Source organism: Barbus barbus (genome assembly GCF_936440315.1).
Source record: "Barbus barbus genome assembly, chromosome: 41".
Classification (NCBI taxonomy): Eukaryota; Metazoa; Chordata; class Actinopteri; order Cypriniformes; family Cyprinidae; genus Barbus; species Barbus barbus.
Genome location: NC_136719.1, coordinates 18,727,548 through 18,754,365, shown reverse-complemented (window position 1 = coordinate 18,754,365; position 26,818 = coordinate 18,727,548). Strand labels below are relative to the sequence as shown.

General features: G+C 37.0%; 1 protein-coding gene across 3 annotated transcripts; it reads left to right on the top strand.

The window, feature by feature from the left end:
* Window positions 1–1,269: 1,269 nt before the first annotated feature.
* Window positions 1,270–26,041, top strand: LOC306861045 (serine/threonine-protein kinase Sgk1-like). 3 transcript variants are annotated; one of them, XM_079403111.1, is made up of 14 exons: window positions 1,270–1,560; window positions 1,721–1,842; window positions 6,145–6,384; window positions 14,428–14,625; window positions 15,434–15,494; window positions 22,331–22,406; window positions 22,738–22,813; window positions 22,928–23,116; window positions 23,241–23,372; window positions 23,793–24,029; window positions 24,130–24,225; window positions 24,358–24,513; window positions 24,626–24,715; window positions 24,874–26,041. In XM_079403111.1, the coding sequence occupies exons 2-14, from the start codon at window positions 1,765–1,767 to the stop codon at window positions 25,039–25,041; spliced, it is 1,797 nt and encodes a 598-aa protein (XP_079259237.1). In that variant the 5' UTR covers window positions 1,270–1,560; window positions 1,721–1,764; the 3' UTR covers window positions 25,042–26,041. The 3 variants fall into 3 exon arrangements, with proteins under 3 accessions (XP_079259237.1, XP_079259239.1, XP_079259238.1); XM_079403113.1 differs by lacking the exons at window positions 1,270–1,560; window positions 1,721–1,842; window positions 6,145–6,384; window positions 14,428–14,625; window positions 15,434–15,494 and adding an exon at window positions 19,950–20,077; XM_079403112.1 differs by lacking the exons at window positions 1,270–1,560; window positions 1,721–1,842; window positions 6,145–6,384; window positions 14,428–14,625; window positions 15,434–15,494 and adding an exon at window positions 22,051–22,198.
* The last annotated feature ends 777 nt before the right edge of the window (window positions 26,042–26,818 follow it).

Sequence of the window (26,818 nt, the reverse complement as noted above, 5' to 3'; positions counted from 1 at the left end):
CCTGTAAATAAAAGCTGAAATGTTAATCTCTCATCTCATATTCATCTTTTGATGTCAAACCCAAATGCTTTCAGTCTACAGCAAAAATAAAGGAATTGGCCTGACTGTCCCAATACTTTTGGAGGGCACTGTATATAGTACAGCATACAATATATAAATATTTATTGTTTTATACAATTTAATGAATAATAATTAGATTATTACATTGCATTGTTGTGGTTTATAATTATAGTAATATTTATTTATATTAATTATGTTGTATGTTATTTTTGGTGGGGTAGTTTGAAAAATGTTTATGTTACAGTACTCTATATATATACAGTATAAAGTGTGAAGTGACATTCAGCCAAGTATGGTGACCCATACTCGGAATTCGTGCTCTGCATTTAACCCATCCAACGTGCACACACACAGCAGTGAACACACACACACCGTGAACATACACTCGGAGCAGTGGGCAGCCATTTATGCTGCGGCGCCCGGGGAGCAGTTGGGGGTTCGGTGCCTTGCTCAAGGGCACCTCAGTCGTGGTATTGAGGGTGGAGAGAGCGCTGGACATTCACTCCCCCCACCTACAATTCCTGCCGGCCGGAGACTTGAACCTCGAATTATAAACATTATTGAGGGAAGATCCTAAATGTCCATTCTTACTTGGTTTGGTTTATTTTGTAAAAGCAAATTAACATATTTACCAAAAAATAAGGTCCCTAAATGCTGCCATTTTGAATCTTTTTTTGAATTTTGTCAACATCCTGATTAACTTACCACTGACTCAGAAGAACAAGGAGCTGATGGATCTCTGTCATTATGTCTTTAATTCAGTATATCGATTCTCCCCTCATTATCTTCCATTCCCTCTCCCTGCAGATGTGTGACATCCGCTGCTCGCAGGATGACAAACCTGTTGACTCATTCACCCCCACTCATTCATAAATGATTCTTGACCAAGAGAATCCAGAAAAACGGACAGGTAGGGCTGAGAGAAAAAGAGCCTGAGAGATACTTTGTGTGTGAGTCAGAAGAGGGTTGCAGCACTGCAGCGGTTCCTGTAACGACACTGGTCAGGCTAAACACACCCATCCAATCCATCAGCCTTCATTCATCCTTCGCCCATCCTTCCATTCACACAATCAAAGCAGCGGGGAGGGTGGGATGGAGAGAGAGATGCTGCGATAGAGAGAGCATCTGCTTCTGCAGAAAAAGCAGGGGGGAAGGGGCGGAGGAGGAGGAGGAGAGAGAGTGTATCGTGCCATTGGAGAAGAACGAAGAGCTACAGAGAAAGAGAGAGGGCAGGGAGGAAGGTGCGCTTCTCTCCGATTGCAACAGTCTCTATCTGTCACATTGACAAGGTGTCTGTTCAGCTCCATCTCATTCAGTCTGTTTCTCTCTCTCTCACACACACACACACACACACACATTCACACAGTGGTGGTGCTGCAGAGACTTGCTGTGAAATCCAGCAGCATCATCGAGACGGACTCGCAGCATCAGCGCAGCGCTGATATCATCGGTCAGCAGTGACAATCATAACAACCTGGACCGAGGAGGACGTCAACACAGGTATGGCCACAGGCATGTACACACACACACACACACACACACACACACACACACATGTGCTTGTCAGGCAACAGATATCACAGATTTGCACTGTTGTAATTGCTTCAGACAACACAGAAGAGCTCATAATGGTGCTTTCACCTTCTCGTCCCTCTCAAAGGCCTCACGCTGGGGTCCGCAGAGTGCGCGGGCCGGCCAGAGCCCATGAGGCTGGTCCATAATGCAGAGAAACAGTCTTTCTCCTTTAAGAAGTGCTCTGCCTTCCAGTTTGTCAAGAGGAAGGTGAGTGTGTGAGAATGCTGGGTGCAGAACTTCTGTGGCTTGTGGATACTTAAAAGTGCTGTTCAGTTGGAGACGTGGCCTGGTGGGTAATGCACATGCTCTGACATGTTGCACGGTGGACGAATTTAGTTTGAATCGGCTCAAGTTATTTAAAAGTATTTTTCTCTATGGAGGAAGAGAAGTATGCATATTTATTTGTGTTTATGGATATGAAATATATGCATGTATGTATGTATGTGGTTATTTGCAATCATTGTGTTTATGATTTTTGGATCGGGTTCAAAATTCAGTCAGTAGTCAATAATTATTTTCATGTTAAGAGCAATATTAAAATTATATAGTATCTTGTATACAGTAAGTAGGTAAGAAAATAAAAAATGTAAACAAATAAATATTGAAATAAAATAAATATGTTTATCTAAATAAATTATAAAATAGATTTGAAAAATTATTAAATGTATAGATAAAATATGCAAAAATATATATAAAACGCTACAAATTACAATGAATCATTTTAAATGCTAAAAATTAATTTAGGCATCACAGAATTATAATGTGCACTTTAAAACATGCATATTTGGACATTTGCAAGATATTACATTTAACAAGTGTTTAATTATTTAGCTGTTCAATTATTACTGCTTTTAAAAATAAAATTTAATCAAAATTCTTTTGATTAATTTATTCTATTAGTATTGCTTTTAAAGATTAAGTGAGCATTAGATGACAACAAATGGAAATCTAAATGTACAGATGAGCATAAACAATTAAACATCCAATATCAATCAATATTAAAATATCTCTAACATCAGCCAAAAGCCAATATGGTTGTGGTATGTATTTCATATATACATAATGTGCTGTATGTTTCATGGCTGTGAGATTGACGGCCAATTATGAATACGCAAGCAAGTTTTTCTATCTCATTTGACATTAGTGTTGAGAGAGATTATTTATGGATTTCTTTTGTTTGCAATTTAACAAAAACGAAATTGCTATTCCAGTTTGATTTGTGACCGTCGTAATGGCCAATCTGAACATGTTTGGAATTATTTATTTTAAAATAATGTATTTGTTTTGGTTATAGGCAAGAAAGTGTGTGTAGTTTGGGATTGAGTCCAGACTCCTACATACTCACACAGCAGATGGAGTGTCAGAGAGTGACTCAGTGAGATGGTTTTGTTGGATTATTATGTATTTATGTGTACACCGAGACTGAGAGAGAAAGAATCTTCTGGAGTGCCAAGGTTGATGTTTGTCTTTTGTAGGTCAGCTTGCAATGTTGTCTCGTACATGTGTTGCATTAACAGAACTGGAGGGTGCTGCGTGTTTTGACTTGTGGGTTTGTTAACTTGCTCTGTGCACTGGGCACCACACACACACACACACACACATACTGATGTTTTTCTCTTGTGACTAAAGTTTGGTGGGTTGCTGAGTCATCAGTAGAGCCTGTATTTGGAGTGGTTTATTGCTTCAGTGTTTGATTCTTGTAAAGAATGATTCATGTGCCTGACATGCAGATCATAACAATTACACACTGACATGGCTACTGCACAGAAAAGGCAGCATGTCAAATAAGACGAGATGAGACCAGATTAATATATAAAATCTTTGAATATTTACTTTAATTTCTTGTCAGACAAAATATTATTTGTGTTCACTAAAACTGACTAAATGTAATGAATACGACATGGCAAATTATTGATTAAATTTAACTGAGATTTAATGTAATTTTTTTAAATTTTTAAAATATTTAATATTTCTTTTAAGAAGAGAAGATTAAGGTCTTTGAAGCTTAAGCAAGGAGACTCTGAATGCTAGTGTACCATCACAGTGAAAACATACGATGACATAACTTTGAAAATCCGATCAAAGAAGAGAGACAGGAAGAGAGCAGTGAATTGTTAGGATCTGTGACTATATGCTGTAGCTGTTTATGTATGTGAGACATTGGGAAGCATTGTTTTCATTCATTTCAGGATTTTTTCTCCATTGTGTCCTTCAGTCTAAAAAAAGACAAAGGTTTGATCGTATAGAGCTTTGAGATTGTTTTTTAATCTGGTTGTTTGGCAGCTGTATGAAATGAAGTGAGAAGTGGAAATCTCTCAGCCTGTGTTCGCCGTGAGTTCCAGGATTTCCTGGGGCCTAGAAAATTGCTTTTCACTCAAGGGATTGAAGTCATTAAATACATTGTAAACTACAAAGAAGACATACGACCCTGTGCCCTGCCTCTTTTAGTCAGTCACTGCTGGTGATTTGGAGGACGCCTTTCAGATTTCATTGTTTAGCTTGTAAAGACATACACGTGTACAGCCCCGAGATGCCTCGTTCTGTTTAATACAGGAGCAAATGCACCAATCCAAAATTCAGATTCACAGATTGCCTTAAACAATTCAAGATGTTTTCATATGATGAAATATTATAATTATCTACTTTGAAAAACATGGTATTTGACAACTGGGTTTCACAAGAGCCTTTTGCTGCAAAAAATACTCCATCCCACATGAAGCAAAATCACAAATAAGATCTCTTTAATATTACATGGGATGCAGATTGAACCTTTCACTTATGCAGTGTCACATGTCTCATCTGCAGTATCAGAAGAGATTTTAACGTCACAAAACTGTTAAAAAAAAGTCTGCAATCGAAGGTAAATTTTTTTTATCAAATTCTCCTAAGACCAAATAATTTGAGTTATACCAGCCATCCATTTATGTATGACCAGTATACATAAATAGGTCTCTGGATGAGACTGATGACTGTAGTGTTGTCTGTCAAGCTCCTGAAGTTCGCAGACGACACTACAGTCATCGGTCTGATCGAGGACGGCGACGAGTCTGCTTACAGACAGGAGGTTGAGCAGCTGGCTGTCTGGTGCAGTCTTAACAACCTGGAGCTGAACACACTCAAAACAGTGGAGATGATCATGGACTTCAGGAGAAACCCCCCTGCTCTCCCCCCACTCACTATCATGAACAGCACTGTGGCAGCAGTGGAGACATTCAAGTTCCTGGGATCCATCATCTCTCAGGACCTGAAGTGGGACACTCACATTGACTCCATTGTAAAAAAGGCCCAACAAAGGTTGTACTTCCTTTGCCAGCTGAGGAAGTTTAACCTGCCACAGGAGCTGCTGAAACAGTTCTACTCTGCCGTTATCGAGTCTGTTATGTGCACATCAATAACTGTCTGGTTTGGCTCAGCTACAAAATCAGACATCAGAAGACTACAGAGAATGGTTTGGACTGCTGAAAGGATTATTAGTGCTCCCCTGCCCACCCTCCAAGAACTGTATACAGCCAGAGTGAGAAAAAGGGCTCAGAAAATCACTCTAGATCCCTTACATCTAAATTATCCCCTTTTTGAACTTTTGCCATCTGGCCAGTGCTACAGAGCCCCAAATACCAGGACAGCCAGGCACAAGGACAGTTTCTTCCCCCAGGCAATCTTATTTATGAACAGTTAAATGTTCCCCACATTATGCAATAAAAATGTGCAATAACCTTATTTATTTGTTACTAACTCCATCCTAGCACATCCCTGCATCTCGTTCTATTCTATTCTATCATCTATAGCAAAACTGTACAAACAATTGATTTATTTTTCATTTTATTTTTAAATTTTTGTCTAGTTATATTATGTGTATTTTTTTATTCATCTTATTTTTATTGTCTGTGTGTTGTTATCTCTGTGTACTGGAAGCTTATGTCACTAAAACAAATGACTTGTATGCACAAGTATACTTGGCAATAAAGCTCTTTTTGATTCTGATTCATATATTTATATATAATTATTTCATTATTTAATGTCATTTTATGTCATATTATTTTTATACTTTATTTTATCTTGGTACTATTGAGCATCATATATTTATATAAATATAAATAGTTTATTTCACTTTTATTGTATTTTACATTATTTTTAATGTCAGGTATTCCTAGAGGTTTTCAGAGGAATATCAGATGCAAAGCTGGTTCTTAAGAGAAACTTTCTGAGAATGCCATTAGATATCCTGAGCTATAAACACTTTCCTCTGAGATTTTATATCTACACCCAACATACTTATCCTAGATGTTGTTAATACAACACATGGTTTCATAAGTATTTCATGTAAATTTATTACAATCACCACATGACCAGTGGAATTTCTTTCCTGGACTTAGTGTGTTAGGTTCTTACTCCAGGTCAAGTTAACCACCAACTTACTGGTTACCAACCCTTGAGCCTTTTAATCAACTTGCACCACCACCCATTATATAATGCACAGATGTAAAACTCTTTCATGTTTTGCCTCTATAGGTGCGCAGATGGATGCGGAATCCGAAGGTGAATGTGGAGAAGGTCCAGGCTAAGGGCTGCCTGTCTCCATGTCCAAAATGTCAGGAAGGTCAGGACCCGTGGTACACACACTTCCCAGCTCCTTATGGCTGCTGCCACTACAGTCCTGGAGGATATTACGTTCCACATCCCCCCAGCCCTCTCTGTCAGCCCTGTGCCCCATGCACACCTTGCCAGACTGACAAGAACAAGACATGCAAGGTCAGAAAACTGTCTGTTTATTAACTTTTCGGTCATCTGTTAATTGCTTATTCATGCATATATTCATTCTTCAGGAGTGATTCTAAACTTTCAATCTTGAGCCTTGCTTGACAGACAAGTTTTAAATAATAATTTAAAATTGTTGTATATTTTTGTTGTTTTATTGGAACTTAAGAGCTTTCAGATAAAAATTGAAAGCATTTGAGATATTCATTAATAAATTGCCAATTTTACCTGGATATATGGCAAAATACCCACTTGCACTTAAGTTTTTCTTTTTTTTTTTTTTTTTACTTCCCTGTTTTCACTTAAATCTGACTTTGTGATTAACTAATTTGGGGGTTTTCAAACCAGGGCCCACAAGTGGGTTTTAGGTGGGCCATAGAAAATTTGAGAGAAAATAAAAGTATTTTATGAAACAGTTGAACAAATGAGCATAAAATGAAAAAAGAAGTGCTATACAAATACATTTCAATTGAACTCAAAATGTCTCTGTAATATATAAGATATATTCAATATTTTCAATAAGAAAATGTATCAAATACAAAGATTTTATACAATTTAAAAAAAAACAATAAAAAAAGTAAAACAAAGAGCTATAGAAATAGAAACTGAAGAATTGATGTAATTAACTTTTTGTAGCGACTGGTAAGGATTCAGACTCAAATAACCTCAGATATCTTACTGCATATTACAGCAGATGTGAAGAGAATCACAATCTTAAACAGGGTCTAATCATTTCTATGCCATCCATAATTCAGGACCTAAAAAATGCTCTTAATATAATTTTTTCCCCCATTTTGCTTGTTTGTTCTTATCCCTTGCGGTGCAAAATTTTAATCTTAGCGTGCCGTAGGGATGCATAAGAGGCTGAGCATGTTGTCTTTCCATTTAGCAATGCTAAACAGCTTCCCAGGGTTGGACTAGGTTAGCCGAGTTGAGCGCTCTCTCACTTTCTCCCTGACTGTTTGATTGGCTCTCAGAGACAGTGAGTATTAGAGAGGTGGCACAGAGCTCAGAGGAGTCTGTATCTCAGTTGTTCCTGCAGAGAGAGGGATCACACATGACAGCATTACTGCTTGCCTATATGTGCCCTCAGTTTATGTAACAGACAGGCAGTTTGAAATGCATTGTATTGTACGTGTTGTTATTTAGGGAAGCATTTGTATAGCAAACTTTCAGAAATGTGCTGTGGTACTTTAACTGCAGAAGCATATAATTTGATTAATTACACAGTGGCATGAAAATGAATAGGTTGGAAGCTAACAGAATGGAAATTAAGAGCTAAACTTAGGCATTGCTCAGTGAGGAATAATGTCAGCTTACATAAGGCGTCAATTTGAAATTTTAATGTCATACTGATTTCTGTGACTTTATCAAATATTATAGAATGTTTTACAGTGACACAAACCAACTAACATTACAAAACATGACAGAATTCATTTTATCCATTGCTAATACTTCAGATAAATCAGGACGTAACAGGCTTTTGTTTAGACATTGCAAAAGACTAATGGAATGTGATGTGAGGACACCCAAATTGACAATTAAAACATTATTTTCAAGAAAAAAAAAAGAAACATTTTGAACAGAGAAACGAAAACCTGAAGAAACACCTGAAATATTCTTTAATAAATTGCCAGTTTTTAATTTTACATGGCAAAATCCTTACTTGCACTAAAAATATTTTAAATATAAGGTTCAAATAATCTGATATTGTGATAAATAAACAAATTCAGGAGTTGCAAGGGGATTTGAGAGTGTACGTTGAAAATGTCTGAGAAAATAAAATGGATTTTATGAAACATTTTATGAAACACACAAGCAAAATAAAAAGTGTGAAAAGTGCAATACAAATACATTTTAATTTAACTGAAATTGTTTCTGTAATATATAATAATTTTTTTTTAAATAATTTGTTTTACTTTTATTTTTATAATATGACACTTACAATTTTTTTTACAGAGCAGGGGTCCCTTACAAGTGGATATCGTATTTAATTTTGAAAACACCAGATCTAACTAATATGATTTCCATCTTTAAAATTTTAAGTTCATTATTTTATGCAACCTATTAACCTAGCTATATTATACCTTGCTTTCTCTTATATGTTGGTGTATTTGCAGCACTATAGATAGAGAGACAGACAGTGTCGATTACATAACAATGGCTAAACTTGTAGCCATCTGAGGTTGGTTGAATTTTGTGTTTTATTGATTTGATAACCTCTTACCTTCTCAAATAACCAGAGAACTAATTCCTGAGCTGTTTTATTCATGAATTCTGTGTAGGAGCTACAATGGGCGGCTTGTATATCAAGGTTAGGTTGGGTTAAAAATATATGTGTCCTGACAGGGAGAATGGAAGAGGAGAAGAGGAAATATTACGGGAGAGTGAAAAAGCGAGAGAGATGACACATCATTTTATGTCCAGTCGGTCTCGAGGCTGAGGTTATGCAACGTGTATCAGGGTGCAAATGACGGAACCACAGCGGAATCAGCATCTATGAATGACTGAATTCATTCAGCAACCTGAGAGTAATATCAAATTCTGTTCATCCTCATAACCTGCCTTCATCATCACTGTCAGCTCAGATATATCGCTAATCAGTCATCCTTTTAATTATTATTATGCTAAAGCAACAGCTTAGGATTGATTTTATAGTTATAGTCCTTCCAAACTCTCCCCCGGTAACCCAGGCTGGTGATGGATCTGTATTATGTTTCCTTTGTTTTGTTTTATTGACTCTTTAGGAGGAACATGATCGTGTTTTACAGTAGATGTTGCCTGGAAGGATTTTTATTTCACGCCCTGTGAAAATATGGAGAGCAGTGGGGCTCCTTCTCGCTCTGCGTGTGGGTTTGTGTGCTTGTTTGTGTTTGTGTGTGTTTGTGGAATTAATGTGGCAGAAAGATGTGAGGAGCAGGGGGTTGCGCCGATGACTCATCGCTCATGAGGTCTGCGGATCACACAAACACACACACGCAGGGACAGTTTTTATAGTGCCAGGTTTCGCCAGGTTGAAATGAGCATAAAGTTTGATTGACCACATTGCGCTGGCCTTCAGTGCTTCACTGAGCCTGTGATGAGATCGTATGTGATTTATTTGAGGATCTGCTGAAATATTATTGTATGAAGCAGATTGTTTCCGTCGTGATGATTATATTAAGTGCCTGATTGGTTATGACTGATTAAACTCTTCAGTGTAGAGGGCCTCCTCATGTTTGTTTATTAACTTTTCGGTCATCTGTCAAATGTTTATTCATGCATCTATTCATCCTTCAGTAGTCATTCTGAGATTTCAAGCATCTCAAGTCTTGTTTGACAGACAAAGAATACATTAAAAAGTGAGGGTCCATGGAAAACTTGAGATAAAATAAACGATTTTTATAACAGTTGATGAAAATAAGCAACAAATGAAAAAAAAGTGAAAAGTCCTATACAGATAAATTAATTGAACTAAAACGGTTTCTGTAATATATAAAATATAAAACAAGTTTTTTTTATAAGAAAGAATATTTAATACAAAGATGTAATATTTCATATTAAAATACAAAACAAAGTAATGAAGCAGACTGTTCCTGTCATGATGACTATATTAACTGTCTGATTGCTTATGTCTGATTAAACTCTTCAATGTAGAGGGTTTAAAGTGAAGTCAACTGACAAAATTAGACATTTTCAATATCTCACTTGTTTCTTTTAGACAGTAATATAATCAGAAACTTTTGTTTAAAGGAACAGTTCATCCAAAAATGTAAATTCTGGCATCATGTACTCACCCTCATGTCGTTCCAAACCTCTTTATATCTTCTGCTGAAAAACAATAATACATTTTGTAGAACGTTTTTATCTGTTTTTTGTCCATACAATGAAAGTCAGTAGAGTCCAAAACAACACTGGACCCCATTGACATTCATTTTATAGACAAAAAAAAAAAAAATACCACTAAGGCATTTATCAAAATATAATCTTTTGGGTTCTGCAAAACAAAGAAAGCCATAGGGTAAAAAAATGGCATGGTCCTGTTAATTTCTCAATTGCCTCTCCTAGATGGCAATGGGATTAAATGAAGCACAAAAAGACATTTGCTCAAGTCTCCTTTTTAGATGTATCCCCTGAGAAAGGGACATATGTCTCCTCTAAAGGTCAGATTCCATCTGAAGTCAAAATTAACTCAACATTTCTCATTACGTTCTCCCAAAACTTAGTGACCTGACATAAGTTAATATTCAAATTGTATTGCTTTATTCTTTTCTATTTCTATTTTACCTAAAGAGAAACATCTGAGACAACAATAATACTTAAACAAATGTCTCCTGACCCATGAAAGAGCTAATTTTGAGCTATAAAATGTTCCCCTGGGCAAACACAACCACAAAAACACACACTTCTGCCATCTGTCCACAATCCAGCGCATGTGTTATTAGTTCTCGTAAATTCAAAGCTGTTTTGATGTCAGTGACTGGAATTTCAGAGCTTTGACTCATCGCGTAAACAAACAGATCAAGCTACGGTTTTCGTTTTCGGATGCCGTGGACTTTGTTGGTGTGATTTTAGAATCACTGAGATTCTATTGTAGTTTTTTTTTTTTTTTAGTATGTTTATTTTTTTTATTTGCTTTCTTTTAAATTTTAGTTAATGTTTTAATCTTTTTATGTTTTTGACATTTTAATTCCTTTTTATTAGATTTTTACTTAATTATGTCTGTGAAGTTTTTATTCGTTTTTATTTCAGTTATTTTAGTACGTCAAATTAAACTAAATGAAAATAAGAATGCTGTTTTGGCAACTAGCTGGAAAAAAATAACACTTATATAACACTTGTTATATTTTATTTCAGTTTCATTTTTTTATGTTTTTAGTTTTAGTTAACTATATAACTCTGGTTAGTTATTATTATAACTTTTTTCAATACAAAACAGCATTTGTGTTGTATAAGGCATCAGGATTATACAATAATGGCTTCTGGACTGTCAGCCAATTAGCAAAGTACTATTTTTATCTGTGTGTTCACGCGTCTCGTCTCTGGCACTATAACCTTTTGTCCCCTATGAATCTCTAATTGGGGTTAATGAGGCTAATGGTTACTAGGTTTCAGGGGGAAATGCGCCACACAGAAGTGCTGTCACCAGAGGCCTTAAAATGACAACATCAGCGTCAGTTCCAGTCAGAGCTCCTGCTCTGGTTCAGGTGATTCTTTAGCTCTGTTTTGGGCCCCTTGTCTTTCGCCCCGGCCCTTAACTATACTGTTGCATGCAAACTCTGGTGCTGTGCCAGTCGAGGGTGGCTCCGAGCCAAATTCCCTCTCTCCTTCCAAGCGTGGGCCAGCGGTGTCAGCTGGGTAGAAGTTCTTCTAAGGAAGTTCATGACCTTCACCAACTTTATATATTTTCCGCTATCGTGATGAAGGAGCAATTATATTTAGAGAGCTTTGTACTGGTGCAGAAAGGCCTGAATCATTCTGTAATCTTTCCTGAATCGTTTCTCAATCCCCCTACAAAGAAGCACAGCAGGCTAATAGATTTTAAGAGGGAAGTAATACTTATTCTGTGGGAATGAAATACTTTCCTGGTTCAGAGCAGGTTTAATTATGCTTACTGGATTTAATGTGTAGGGCTTTACTTCCCTATACTTCAGGGACAAAAATGACCACTGTATTGAGCTAAACCTTTCAAAGGTAAAAAAGTAAATGTTTTTTTTTTTTTTTTTTAATTACAGGGTTTGTCTGCATTCATTAAAATAGCTTAACGTGAAAACAACTTAGCTTTATGGTGTGTCATGATTTAGATAATTTGGGTTGGACAGACAAGACTCGCATGCTAAAGCGCTCATAAAATATTTTTAGCCTTTATAAAAATTGATAAATGGTAGTTGACACATTACATGTTCATGATTTTTTTTTAACCATCACAATGTCAAGTTAAATTTTGTATTAACAAGGGAACGTCTAAATCTTAAATGCTGGGATTGGTTACAATTTCTCTATTCCACAGTTTTTAATCATGTTTTGCCTCTGAGAGTTCATTTTAAGTGGTCCTGCAGTGTGACAAATAAATTTTTAAAAGTGCAACTCTTATGGGCATGAAAAACTGCATGCTAAAAATGTTGCGTAGAATAGATTTAGTTTGAGTTATACACTTAAAAATGATGTATTTTAATGTAATATATTGTATACTGTTTAAAAGTTAAGTATCAGTACTTTTTTAAAAGAACTTATTACTTTTACTCAGCACAGATGCATTAAATGGATTAAATTAAATTAAATTTAAAGTGCCAGTAAAGGCTCATACATTGTTACAAAAAATTCTAATAACTGCTATTCTTCTTTAAATTCATCAAAGAATCCACAAAAATATTAAGCAGAACCCATGTTTTCAACATTAATAATAATAATAATCATGCAAGATCAAAACTAGCATAATGGCTCCTGAAAATTCAGTTTTTCACAGAAATAAAATTTTAAATATATTTAAAAACATAAAAAATATAAAGATTTAAAGCATTTAAAGGGGATATTTTAAATTGTAGTAATATTTTACTATATTACTTTTTTACTGTAATTAAAGTGTGTAATCTTTAAATTGTGCACATATTATGAATTCAGAATAAATGTTAAGTATTTTAGTAAAATTAATTAAAAGTGTGAACTATGAAGTATGAAAAATATGAAACCTAAATTATTTAAAATATGGAAAATGGCAAAGAAACTACATTTACTTTGGTATTATTTGAACATATTTTATGCTTGGTACAGATAAACATGTATAAAAAACTTTTTTTTTTTTTTTATAATTAAATTAATACTTTTATAATAATACTTTTGCCAGGAACATTTTCTACATCACAGGACATCTGTGCAGGAAAGCTTTCCAAAAGTATTTAATGTCAAGAAGGCTAAGGAAATGGGACTTTCAGTAGCGTTTGCTCCCAGCTGGGTTTCATGATGGGATGCAGAAGGAGGAAGCCTTTTGGGAATTCCACATAGGCCAATCCCATACAAGAGTTTGGGTCTAATCTCCTCAAACAGAGTTATAGTGTGTGATTTAACCTCCCTGGCTACACACATAAATAGATACAAACACACCCCAGGGCTTCGAAAATTTAATGACTTTGCATTGACTAGAAAATCTCTGCCTGGTAAATACTGTCAGAGAGATTTTAGATTACAATAGCAGTGCAAAGCCTTGTATGCGAAATGCCAACTCAAACACTGTTTGGAGGACAGGGGAGGGAAGAGTTGCTGATTAACCATTTTTTTATCTTAACATTTTCCTGTAAGTGCACTTACATAATCGGCAGCTTTTGATGTTGAAATATTTGGGCCAGGCTGAGTGTGTGAACAAGACAAAGCCCTTAAGAAAGGCTAGTTACAGTTCCAAGATCACCTTTCCCTGGAATCTGTTCTTCATTCTTGGCATCAAAGGCTAAAGGGCAAAGTGTGTGTGTGTCAGTGTGTGTCCTTCTGATTATTGTGGATTATATAGTAAGCTTGAGTCGCTGCAGTGACGTCTTTCACTGACCCTTGAGCTTATATCAGCACAATTACACACACACTTCATTTTCAGCTGTGTCTTTGAGTCAAATTTAGATCTAGTCCTATGACCTTTAGAGGAATTTTTTTTATTATCCAAAAATAGGTATGTTATCCTGTGAATCAGGTGCTAAACCAATGCAGTCAGCTCATGCAAATGAACTATTAGGTCTAGCTATTAGTGTGATATATTGTTAGTGAATTTACTGGCCCTAAACTTGAACAGACTTGAACAGCAAGATAATAGTTTCTTTTGGCTTCAGTGCAATAACAATATATTATATAAATTATATGAACAAGTAATGTTGTCTTTATAGTTTGACGCTATTTATCTCACACAATATACACAGGTCTTAAATATAGAATTTAAGAAGTGTATTTCTTGCAAGGGGATATCTTTTTATATTATTTGAGGGTTCTTGTCATTTTAAAAGTTTGGAAGTAAATTACTTTTTACTACTACTAGGCCATGTCAGTGCAATAGCTTACCTCATTTGTGTTTTTCAACAGGTGAGAAAATGGAAGATGCTCAGTCGACATCACAATGATAGTAAGCTGAAGGAGGCAGAATCAGAGGGGCATGTGATCTGCCCCTGGACGATGTCACCACTGCTGGGAAGCCCCGTACTGCTGGAATGTTGCATCTGCAACGGACCCTTCATCACTTACGGGCACGAGGAGGCATGGCAACCACGTCAGCGCACACAGGTCAGCACACAAACAAATGTCTCATGCAAAAATGTATGAGTATCATTGCATTAGATAACTAAATATACCATACAATTACAGCACAAAGCAAACTTTTCAAGAGCAATATTTTTTAAAAATGACTTACTAATGCTTTCTGGTTGTCAAACATGGAAAACACATTTCTGGAAGCATTGTTTGTTGAATTTTGTGCTCATATCCCATTCTTCTTCATTCTTTGTTGCCTGAAATTAATTTTAGCCACTTAGCTGTTTACACAAGATAAAAGAGCAGTGAGACACATGGGATGGGAAAGTTTAGCGTAGGTGCATGTGCAAAGATGTTAATACTATCCCTCACATATTTCAGTATTCTGTTAGCCGGCTCTCCAGGGAGGTTATTAAACAAGTGGATTTGGGAAATTGCTCTTTCTGTCTTTCTCTCTCTCTCAAGCTCTTGCTCACTTCATGCAGAAAGCTTGCATATGTCACATGATCTTTAAGCCAGATGTCACATGATTTCATTTTTTGCAAGCTGTAGTTTAAGACAGATGTGCCAGTCTATCTGAAAGTCATAATTTACCTCTGATGAGTGTGCACACATGATAAAACTGTTTTAAAATCTTCCATGCGACTAATCTGAAGCACATTATTAATAAACCAAAGTCAACTAATTCTAATATTCAGTGTTATCACTTTCAAGGACCAAGGCTTCATTCTGTCATTGAACTTGTGTATAGGTCAAAAGAGACATGCGGTACTAAGACAACAAAAGAGTGTTTTCATTGAAGACACATTGCACTGACCTACATTACTTATTTTTTTCCCAGGCAATGGATCTTTACTACCATGGAGACCCTGAGTCTGATTATTGCTGTCTGTCTGACACCAGTAAGTTCTGTCTTTTTTTTTCCCTCCACCAGTCTTTTCTTTTATTCATTGCCTTATTTCCATAGTCTCTCCCTCTCTTTTGTATATCTTTTCTCATTCATTCACCTTTATAACTCTTTCAGGATCTTTCTGCTTACTGTCGTTGCACTTCCTTCTCTTTCTTTTTGAGTTGTTTTGTTTCTTCTCCCTGTTTTTCTCTCTTTCTGGTATAAGCATAATCCATGGGCTTAGAGTTGAACCTTTAATAACTATTTTGGGCAAGCACTCAAAACAGCACTTCTGTGAATAAAACACTTCTACACTATTCAATTACAAACACCCAATGTCACCCGATAATGGTAGAAACGCTCCACAAATATTTATCAGGTGCTTCTTAACATGCATTGTATGTGCTAAACTACCCCTGACACTGATAACGAATTATGATTTTATGTACATGGGTGTTTTTTTGTTTTGTTTTTTTACAAGAGGAATTTTTCTTTTCCCTAGGATGATTTTAAAGAAAACAAAATCATTTTAGTTTTAAAGGATAGGACATACAGTCAGGTCCATAAATATTGGGACATCGACACAATTCTAACATTATTGGCTCTATACACCACCACAATGGATTTCAAATTAAACAGACAAGATGTGCTTTAACTGCAGACTGTCAGGTTTAATTTGAGGGTATGTACATCCAAATCAGGTGAACGGTGTAGGAATTACAACAGTTTGCATATGTGCCTCCCATTGGTTAAGGGACCAAAAGTAATGGGACAGAATAATAATCATAAATCAAACTTTCACTTTTTAATACTTGGTTGCAAATCCTTTGCAGTCAATTACAGCCTGAAGTCTGGAACGCATAGACATCACCAGACGCTGGGTTTCATCCCTGGTGATGCTCTGCCAGGCCTCTACTGCAACCGTCTTCAGTTCCTGCTTGTTCTTGGGGCATTTTCCCTTGAGTTTTGTCTTCAGCAAGTGAAATGCATGCTCAATCGGATTCAGGTCAGGTGATTGACTTGGCCATTGCATAACAGTCCACTTCTTTCCCTTCAAAAACTCTTTGGTTGCTTTTGCAGTATTCTTTGGGTCATTGTCCATCTGCACTGTGAAGCGCCGTCCAGTGATTTCTGAAGCATTTGGCTGAATATGAGCAGATAATATTGCCCGAAACACTTCAGAATTCATCCTGCTGCTTTTGTCAGCAGTCACGTCATCAATAAATACAAGAGAACCCACGCCATGACACTACCACCACCATGCTTCACTGATGAGGTGGTATGCTTAGGATCATGAGCAGTTCCTTTCCTTCTCCATACTCTTCTCTTCCCATCACTCTGGTACAAGTTGATCTTGGTCTCATCTGTCCATAGGATGTTGTTCCAGAACTGTGAAGGCTTTTTTAGATGTCGTTTGGCAAACTCTAATCTGGCCTTCCTGTTTTTGAGGCTCACCAATGGTTTACATCTTGTGGTGAACCCTCTGTATTCACTCTGGTGAAGTCTTCTCTTGATTGTTGACTTTGACACACATACACCTACCTCCTGGAGAGTGTTCTTGATCTGGCCAACTGTTGTGAAGGGTGTTTTCTTCACCAGGGAAAGAATTCTTCGGTCATCCACCACAGTTGTTTTCCGTGGTCTTCCGGGTCTTTTGGTGTTGCTGAGCTCACCGGTGCGTTCCTTCTTTTTAAGAATGTTCCAAACAGTTGTTTTGGCCACGCCTAATGTTTTTGCTATCTCTCTGATGGGTTTGTTTTGTTTTTTCAGCCTAATGATGGCTTGCTTCACTGATAGTGACAGCTCTTTGGATCTCATCTTGACAGTTGACAGCAACAGATTCCAAATGCAAACAGCACACTTGAAATGAACTCTGGACCTTTTATCTGCTCATTGTAATTGGGATAATGAGGGAATAACACACACCTGGCCATGGAACAGCTGAGAAGCCAATTGTCCCATTACTTTTGGTCCCTTAACAAGTGGGAGGCAGATATATAAACTGTTGTAATTCCTACACCGTTCACCTGATTTGGATGTAAATACCCTCAAATTAAAGCTGACAGTCTGCAGTTAAAGCACATCTTGTTCGTTTCATTTGAAATCCATTGTGGTGGTGTATAGAGCCAAAAATGTTAGAATTGTGTCGATGTCCCAATATTTATGGACCTGACTGTAATTTACCAGGATTTCTCTATTTTGGGCTTGCTTAACATTTCTCATCAAGGAATTTATAAAAACTCTAAATATAAGATTTGTTTATTTATTTTGCACTTCATAAGAATTAAATGAAAATATAAAATATTATATATAATATTATATTTCAAATATTGTATATTAAACTAAAATATAAAATTTACATAAAATATTGTTTTCATGTATCATTTGGAATTTAGGTGTACATTTTCATAGTAATGTTAGACCTACCATTTTAAACAACAGTTAACACTACTGATCAAAAGTTTGGGGTCAGTTTAATTTCTTTCTTTTTTTTCAAATAAATGTTGTTCTTATGAACTTTCTATTTATCAGGAATCAATCACGGAAATAAATTGCATTTTAAAATATATTAAAATAGAAAAAGGTTATTTTAAATTGTAATAATATTTCACTGCTGTTTTACTATATTATCAAATAAATGCATCCTTAGTGAAAAAAATCAGTTTCTGTTTGATGTAGGTGAGAAGTGAGCTGTTTTTTGTTTTTCATGGAGACCAAACAGCCCATAATTAATGACTCAGCCATAAATGGTCTATTGCTGACGCTGTGGATAGAAGATTTTGAAAACAATTCCTTTGCAATGACATTGCTGTATATTACAGTCATTAAAGGTTAGGGTGACAAGCTTATTTGAAAAAGGGCAAATGCAAAAAATACTTTTATTTTATTTCTGTGGAACGTTTTTTCCTTTTTGCCCTATCATAACTTAACACTGAACCCAGGACAGGTACAGAGAGGACAGTGTCCTAAGGAGTCAGATGTGTCTTGGAACTGGTCAGCTGGATAAAATGTGCTTTCCCATTTAACGAAACATGCCAAAATATGGAGTATTCTGGAGATTAGGGACTTTGCAATCACTGATATTTAGCTGTCTCATAATTGAGTAATGTAGTACAATCCCTATGAAGGCACAAGAAACTGTAACTACAGTAGCTGCATCTTTAATATATTTGTTTGTGTTCATATTATATTACTCATAGTTTAAATTTGTCTAAATGATCTCATAAACCCCAGAGTTTCTCTTGATGGAGTCACTGCAGGTGTGTTAGTGTACGCTCATATTTGTATGCATTCATGTGAGTGTGAAGGAAATTGCATAATGCTCTTGAAACCAGAGTATGATCCAAGATCACATTAGTATGCATAATGTTTGGGCCCTGTATTGACTGCTTAGCTGCATTTAAATAAGATTTTACATAATCCCCATCTTCCAACATAAATAAACAAAGTGTTTGGACACTTAGGACTGAAGTCCTGTTGATCTCTGTGTGCTCTCTCTGTCTCTCTATCCTCTCCCAGACCTCTAGTCACTTCCTATTTACACAAAGAATGAGAAAAGACCAGAATCTGGATGATATGATGTGCACAAAGAGACAAGGGGAAGAGAATCTAAAGTAGGAGTATTGAACTGAGAACTTAAAGTTTCAAAGTTTCAAAACATTTCATAAAACTGTTGTGAAATATAGAGAACTGCAAGGAGTGTAATGTATGACAGCGACGACATACAAAAACACACAGGAAAGTTATTAGAATTTGTTAGAATTTTATACACTTGTCCAATCACAGTATCTTTGGGCCAAAACAATGTAAATTTTTACATTTACGTTTACAATTTAGCTATGAATTGTGATTATTGTTTTATTTTATTAGATTAAACCTTTATAATATAATATAATTTTAATTTCATGCTTTGATAAATTGAAATTACATAAACAACAAGGTATCTTTTGGCCAAAACAATGCTTTGATGTTTTCTGTTATATATTATATTATATTAAAACTATTGTAATATAATAATAATTTCTGTAATAATTTCCAACCAACTATAATAATAGTTTGCATTATGACTTACCTCATACAATGTGACAACTTGCCCCAGCCTTAAGATTGTGTGTTTGAGTAATTTGTGTGTGATCATTTTCATGCTTTACTAAATTGTAATGAGTGTTGCAGAGGTATGGATAATTATAGGGGGTGTTTGCTTTATCTGAATTCTCTTAATTAGTACATAAAGAATACAAAACTTTTTTGCCAAAACAAAAGTTGCAGAACACCATATCCACATTAAAAGTCTCTTTATCGGTCTCAGTTGAGTTGCACTCGCAATTTCGCAAATGATGTCCAAAAACTGTGCTCAGGTAGTTTTGACCGACAGCCCCTATGTTCATTTAGCTTCAGCTTCTCATGAAAATAGTGCAGCACATTGTTGGAGGGCTGGAGAGACTCCGCCCCGCAGATATCCGGTGTCAGATCAGCCCTGATGGAATGCAGTGGATTGAGAAAATTATTTCTCCTCCAAACTTCCTCATCAAGCGTGTCTGCGGCACTTTACGCTCTTTCCTGACCTTATGAAAGACAAAACTTCCCCGCTGTCATGTAAGTTGAATCTCGCCGAATTTATCGCGGAAAAATTGTGTTTTATGGAACTGTTTTTATTTAAATGCCGTTCCACTGGGGGTGTCCGCTTATAATTAGGGTACACTGGAGACATAAGTGTTACCGTAGGGGCAGTGACCCGGTTTTAACACCTTACTCATATCTATATTGATCTTTCTATAATATATCTATAATATAGATATATTACACTTTTCTCAAAAACCCATTAATCATAATTAACCAGTGATATGTATAAAATACACAATAGGTCTAAATATATAGTTTATATAGGCGAGCGGTTTAATTAAATATCTGGAAGTTGCGTTCAATCTTTTTCTACGATAAAATGGTTAACAGTATTAAATTACTTGCATGTTTGAGCAACATGTTGTAAGCAGAACCAAAAAATGAAGTGCATGTTGTTTACTGTAGTCTTCATGTTGTATTCTTTAATGCTCTCCATGCACTTTATCATGAACAATGTGAAACAACTTTTTGGGATGTATGCATGATATATATTTAGTCAGTGTTGTTCGGTTACTAGTACTAGTAATTATTCTACTAATACTGGCGTGAAAACAGCTGAGGACTCCAATGTGTTTGTTGTAAATTTCTACAGAGTTAAGTGCCACGAACTACTGTATAAAAAACTGCTGCAAAATGAGATACATTGTAATTACAAGCATTGCATCTTAAACTAAGCGGTTAACGTCTAAATGTTTTTTGCCACAACCCAACCATTTATGAGTTTATCTAGAATCTTTTTGAGGCTTAGGTTCTGAGCTTTTATTATAACTTAATGAGTTGAATGAGTAACTTTAATTGATGTTAATAGTCTGCTGGGGTTGGCTGTAGAGTTGCATAACTGTGGCATTTCATGATTTTATGTAAATTTCCTGATACGGGCTCTAAAATAACAGAAGGGAAGAAAGCAGAAGAATGCGTGAATTTTCCTTGAAGCAATTAATTTCTCGAAGTTCGACTCAGTTCCGCGAATCGGTTCTTTCGAACAGTTCGTTTCGAACGTCACGTTAATTACTAATACTAGTAATTATTCTACCCTGACATCGCGGTGTGGAAATTTACATAAAATGCTTCATATGTGGCCGCATATTTAACGTTTACTACATTTTAATAACGTTATTAGTTCAGTGAGTTGACTCGAATACGGCTCCGACTGACTCGTTCGGACTGTTTAGTGAACAAGTTCAGCCGATTCATTAAAAAGACCCCACATAAAAGAAGGGTTTATTCACGTTAATCCAGTCAGTACTTTTCCAATGAGTGCTGAAGTTTGGCTCGAGTCCCTTTTGCTTTTGTCTCATTCATGCGTCATCTGTCAGGACGGTTAAAATGGGGCTTTGAGAAAAAAACAAAAAACACAAACCGTGGTAAGGACTAGGTAAAGACTGAAAGAGGTGCAGTAGGACTCCTTGACTGTTGTGCACACGTGGTTGTTTTAGGAGGTCTTTTGAACAGGTGTGATGAATCAACCGAACCTTTCTGCTTTATCTTTGCACTTGTACACTTACATTCTGAATATATTGTTTACACTTGCGATAAAGTAGCAATGAGAATGTGTAGCGAGACTGTTTATGACTGTATTCAGGCAGGTTTGTTTATAAAAGAGAAATACAGTACTGACTCAATTTTGAATCCTTTTGACGTTCCTGTCAACAGAACATGTAGTCCTGCTCAGCGTGTTAGATCCGGGAAGATCTTGTTTTCAGCTGTATGTAACATAACATAAGATTTTGGGGGCGTTACGCTCTCGTGCCCTTCACTCACAGCTGGCCCCTCATAGACGTCACAGCGACTCCGATAGAACCTGCGGTACTTACGTCAGGCCACGGCCCCGCATACAGAGACTTGCGTCAGGACACGCCTCCTCTCTAAGAACGCACGCCAAGCCACGCCTCTTAGCGGAACACGATCTAGCCTCCACCCCCTGCCTTTTAAATAGTTGGAACAGTAGTGTAGGAGTTCAGTAGCGCTTTTGTGTCGTTTTGGTTACGGTCCCGGAGTGGAAAACTACAGCAATGACAATCCAAACGGAGACGGGCGTCCCAGCTCCAGACTTGACCTACTCTAAAACAAGAGGACTAGTAGCTAATCTCAGTGGTAGGCTTTGTTTTTCAGATGAATGGAATCTCCTGAGCCAACTTTAGTACAGAATGGGAAGAATATTAAGTGATCTAGCTTTTTAATGGACTTTTTCTCTCTCTCTCTCTTTGTTTTTTCTTTTATGTGCAGCCTTTATGAAACAGAGAAAGATGGGACTGAATGACTTTATCCAGAAACTTTCCACAAACTCTTATGCATGCAAGCAGTAAGTTTATTTTATGCAAATCTGTAAAGAAAATGTAAATGTTTACATTTATTTCAAATATGCATTCATGTATAAAGAAATTGCATGCATTTACAAACTTATTACAAATGTGTGTTTATTTACAAAATAGAACATAGGTATAAATAGTTATTTTTTATTGACTTTTTTTACATTTTACTGTTGTTAAAATAATTATTACAGTAATATAAAATTACAACTATAATAATATAACTATAATTATATCTACTCATATTCAGACATTTCTCTTTGTTTGCTAAGTTGTTCTTGTTAAAACCATGCGTCTAATCATCAGTGGTCTTTCTTCCTGCAGTCCTGAGGTTCAGTCCATCTTGAACTTGACACCTCCACAAGATGCTGAGCCGATGAACAGCATCCCTTCCCCACCGGTAAATCTGCGTTTATTTATGTCATGAAACCATGTGTGCATTTATTCATCATGCATCTTTCTACAAGACAATATGTGAATCATATTTGCCTAATCATCGTTCTCTCCTCTCCAGCCAAGTCCTTCTCAGCAGATAAACCTCGGTCCTTCCTCCAACCCCACCGCCAAACCATCAGACTTCGACTTCCTCAAGGTCATTGGAAAAGGCAGCTTTGGAAAGGTTCTTCTGGCCCGCCACCGGAGCGATGAGAAGTTCTATGCAGTCAAGGTGCTGCAAAAGAAAGCCATCTTGAAGAAGAAAGAGGTATGGAATTCACTCCTTAGTGACAGTTGCTTTGGGCTTTGGAGAATGCATGTGTTAAATAACAGTATAGTACTTCTAGATGGTTGGTTGACCTCTTATCCTGACCTCTAACCTTTGACTTCAGGAGAAACACATCATGTCTGAGCGCAACGTGTTACTGAAGAATGTCAAGCATCCTTTTTTGGTGGGCCTGCATTACTCCTTTCAGACTGCTGATAAACTCTACTTTGTATTGGACTACATCAATGGCGGAGAGGTATGTTATTTCATTTGCATTTTTTAAGTTACACACAGTAGGGAGTAAAACAATATTTACAAAAGAGAAAATAAAATAGTCAAAGATGTTGTAGACAGTGAGGTAGATGCAGACAGAAAAGGGATATCCTGTCATGAGAAGCAAAGAGGAGCGGCTAGGCTCTGAATAGGAAACTCTCCTCAGGAAATGGCTGGGAGGGGAAAGTGTGTGAGGTAGGGGAGCCAGATTTAGCAGCTATGATGGTTTAGACTCGGTCTAACTCAACAGACGTCTCTGAGGGGCTGCGGGGGCAGGGGGGGCCTTCTCATTTCCTGCCATTGTTCGGGATTGTGGAGTCTAGAAAGCCTTGATTAAGTATGCCATTCAGGATATGGAATTCACAGCTTAATCGGTCTCCTCTCTCTCTGTGTCTTTCCATAGCTGTTCTATCATTTGCAACGGGAGCGATGCTTTCTGGAGCCGCGTGCACGGTTCTATGCAGCCGAGATCGCGAGCGCCTTGGGGTACCTGCACTCACTGAACATAGTGTACCGAGACTTGAAGCCTGAGAACATTCTCTTGGATTCTCAAGGACACATCATCCTGACCGACTTCGGCCTGTGCAAAGAGAACATAGAACCCAATGGAACAACATCAACATTCTGTGGAACACCAGAGGTAAATAACATTCACTTTTAAGCTGTTGCTTTCAAACAATGTCATTGCATTTGCAGTCTGTAAGCTAACTCATCTTGATGTTTCTCCTTCTGTCTTGCAGTATTTGGCACCGGAGGTGTTACACAAGCAGCCATATGACCGGACGGTGGACTGGTGGTGTTTGGGAGCAGTGCTGTATGAAATGTTATATGGCCTGGTGAGTTATTCCAGCAAAATAAATTGATTTCATACTTTTAATTGAATGTATTTAACTAATTAGATTAATTCAATTGGAATTGGCTTGAGTACTTGGCTTTTTTATATGATTGCTTTTATGGTATCTCAACAGCCTCCGTTCTACAGCCGTAACACAGCGGAAATGTACGATAACATTCTGAACAAGCCACTGCAGCTCAAACCCAACATATCTAACGCTGCCAGACACCTGCTGGAGGGCCTGCTGCAAAAAGACAGAACCAAGAGACTGGGCTTCACTGATGACTTTGTAAGTGTCTTGGTATTTATATATATTTGCTATTAAATATATTAGCTATATCATATTAAATAGCAGTTTTGTTGCTCTTGTATCTAATGTATTTTCTATTTCACTTTTGTAGACTGAGATCAAGAACCACATGTTCTTTTCTCCCATAAACTGGGATGATCTAAATGCCAAGAAGCTCACGCCACCCTTCAACCCCAACGTGGTACGTTCCACTGCTCCTCTGTGTTGACTTTGAGTTATTGCCACATAGCACTGTCTGGCTGATTTGTGATAAGAGAATGCAGAGAATCCTGCTATGCAAATATCGCAGCTTCTTATCATTTGATTTCAGTTGTGTAATTTTGATGTGTTTTGTTTCAGACGGGGCCTAATGACTTGCGGCACTTCGACCCCGAGTTCACCGATGAACCGGTGCCAAATTCAATCGGCTGCTCCCCGGACAGCGCTCTAGTGACAGCCAGCACCACCGAGGCGACCGAGGCTTTCCTAGGCTTCTCTTACGCCCCTGCCATGGATTCCTACCTGTAGTCCATCGATGCAGAAACGCCATCCCATAGACTCTTACCTGTAGCTCATTACCATGGAAACGCTATCCCATGGAATCACACCTGTAGTGCATCACTATGAGAAAAGCAAACCCTGTCTCATTTCCCTGCCTCCAGATAGGGGGCATTTGCACATGGCGTACGGCAGCTCAAAAGGCCTTTGTTAAAAGGCCTGAGTTTTACACATTAAAAATAGACTTGTCATCTTCATTGACTGCATCCAAATGCAAGATTTCTCCTCGGCTTTCACCCCGGGTTGTGTCAGAGAGACAGATGGGGAAAAAGAGAGAGAGAAGATTGATGCTGATGGACGATTGTTATGTACTTTTCTTTTCTCGAGATTTATTTCCAGCTTCTTTACTTTTATAGGATTGTCAATGCTAGACTTCATTGTTTTGGATGGATTGGATGTGTGTGTGTGCGTGTATACGTGCCTTCGGTTTAACACCCCTTCACACATGTTTGTTTAATCTAAATCATATGATCTGGCACGTCAGTCTGTGTCGGATACAAATACAGTCAACGTGACGCTAAAACCACTAAAATATGTCAGCATCTGATGTTTTTGTGATCTTTGAGTTGCGCATCTGGGATCAAGTTGCACATTTATCTTCCTAATTTAGTTTTTCTTGTTCTTTTGACTCAAGTGGAAGGTGCTAGAGGGATGTGCTGCTAATGTGTGTAGATACGCACTTGGACCAAGGAATCAGACGCCTCTGTTTTACCTTGGTCTTCCAGCCTCCTAGGATGTACAGTAATCGTACTGCTCAGAAATGGGCCAGTTTGTCTGAACATCACATTCCATGGAATATGACTGGATGGTTATTTAAGTTTGTTTGTATATTTTAAGGTCTATGAATTCGTTTTAATGTATATGGAACAAAAACTTAAGGTATGCTTATGTAACTATAAATGTACTGTAAAATTGTAAAATGTTTGAATCGTGTGACCTTCGCAATAAAACTTTATGGTTATTTTTCCCCAAAACAACTTTTGCATCCGTTTTCTTTTCTTTTTTTCTGTAGATGAAACTAAATTATTGGGTCATATAATGTAACAAACATCATTTAAGAAACGGACAAACATCACATGCCATGAAACAATGTCATCAGTTTCCTCAGCTAGCCAAAGGTTGCTTTTAGTACAGTGTTGTGCGTCATTTTACTTTCCCAACCCAGTGCACACGCCATTCCTGCACATTGAACCCCATCTTTAACCAGCCATAATTTTAATTTCTCTGGCAGCTGTCAATGTTTGTATGTATTAACTGCAGCTCCTGGAAATGCTTTTCTGAGACCCAGCGTAATGGTCTGAGCAAGTTCACTAGAAAAACTGCACTTAAGGTCTTAAACTAGGTCACGCATCAGTGAAATGACTGGTAATTTGTTAAAGGTAAACCTGAGCATTGCTTTTAAGAGATTTCAGAGACATGCTATGCAGGATACACACACAGGGAATTAATTACTAGCTGTAAAGTTACTTTGGCTCAACAGACCAACATGGCTATGTAACTGATAATAAAAGGTTTCTAAATATAACACTTATCAATAACCTACAGATATGTGATGTGGTGTCATAAAATCTCTCAATTTAAATATGTTTATGTTTTATAAGGGACTATGCTGTATTGCACTAAAAGAGTGCTGATAAATAGAACGGAGTTACAATCTTAGATCTATTATCCACTAGCGCCCCCCAATGTTGTTTTTGAGATGATTGGACACATTTTTCTCCTGAACAATACAATGTAATTACAATTA

Coding starts and splice junctions, on each gene's coding strand:
- LOC306861045 (XM_079403111.1), top strand. CDS start 1,765: ATGAGGCTGGTCCATAATGCAGAGAAACAGTCTTTCTCCTTTAAGAAG. Junction 23,373..23,792: donor ACTACATCAATGGCGGAGAG/GTATGTTATTTC, acceptor GTCTTTCCATAG/CTGTTCTATCATTTGCAACG. Junction 24,030..24,129: donor CATTCTGTGGAACACCAGAG/GTAAATAACATT, acceptor TCTGTCTTGCAG/TATTTGGCACCGGAGGTGTT.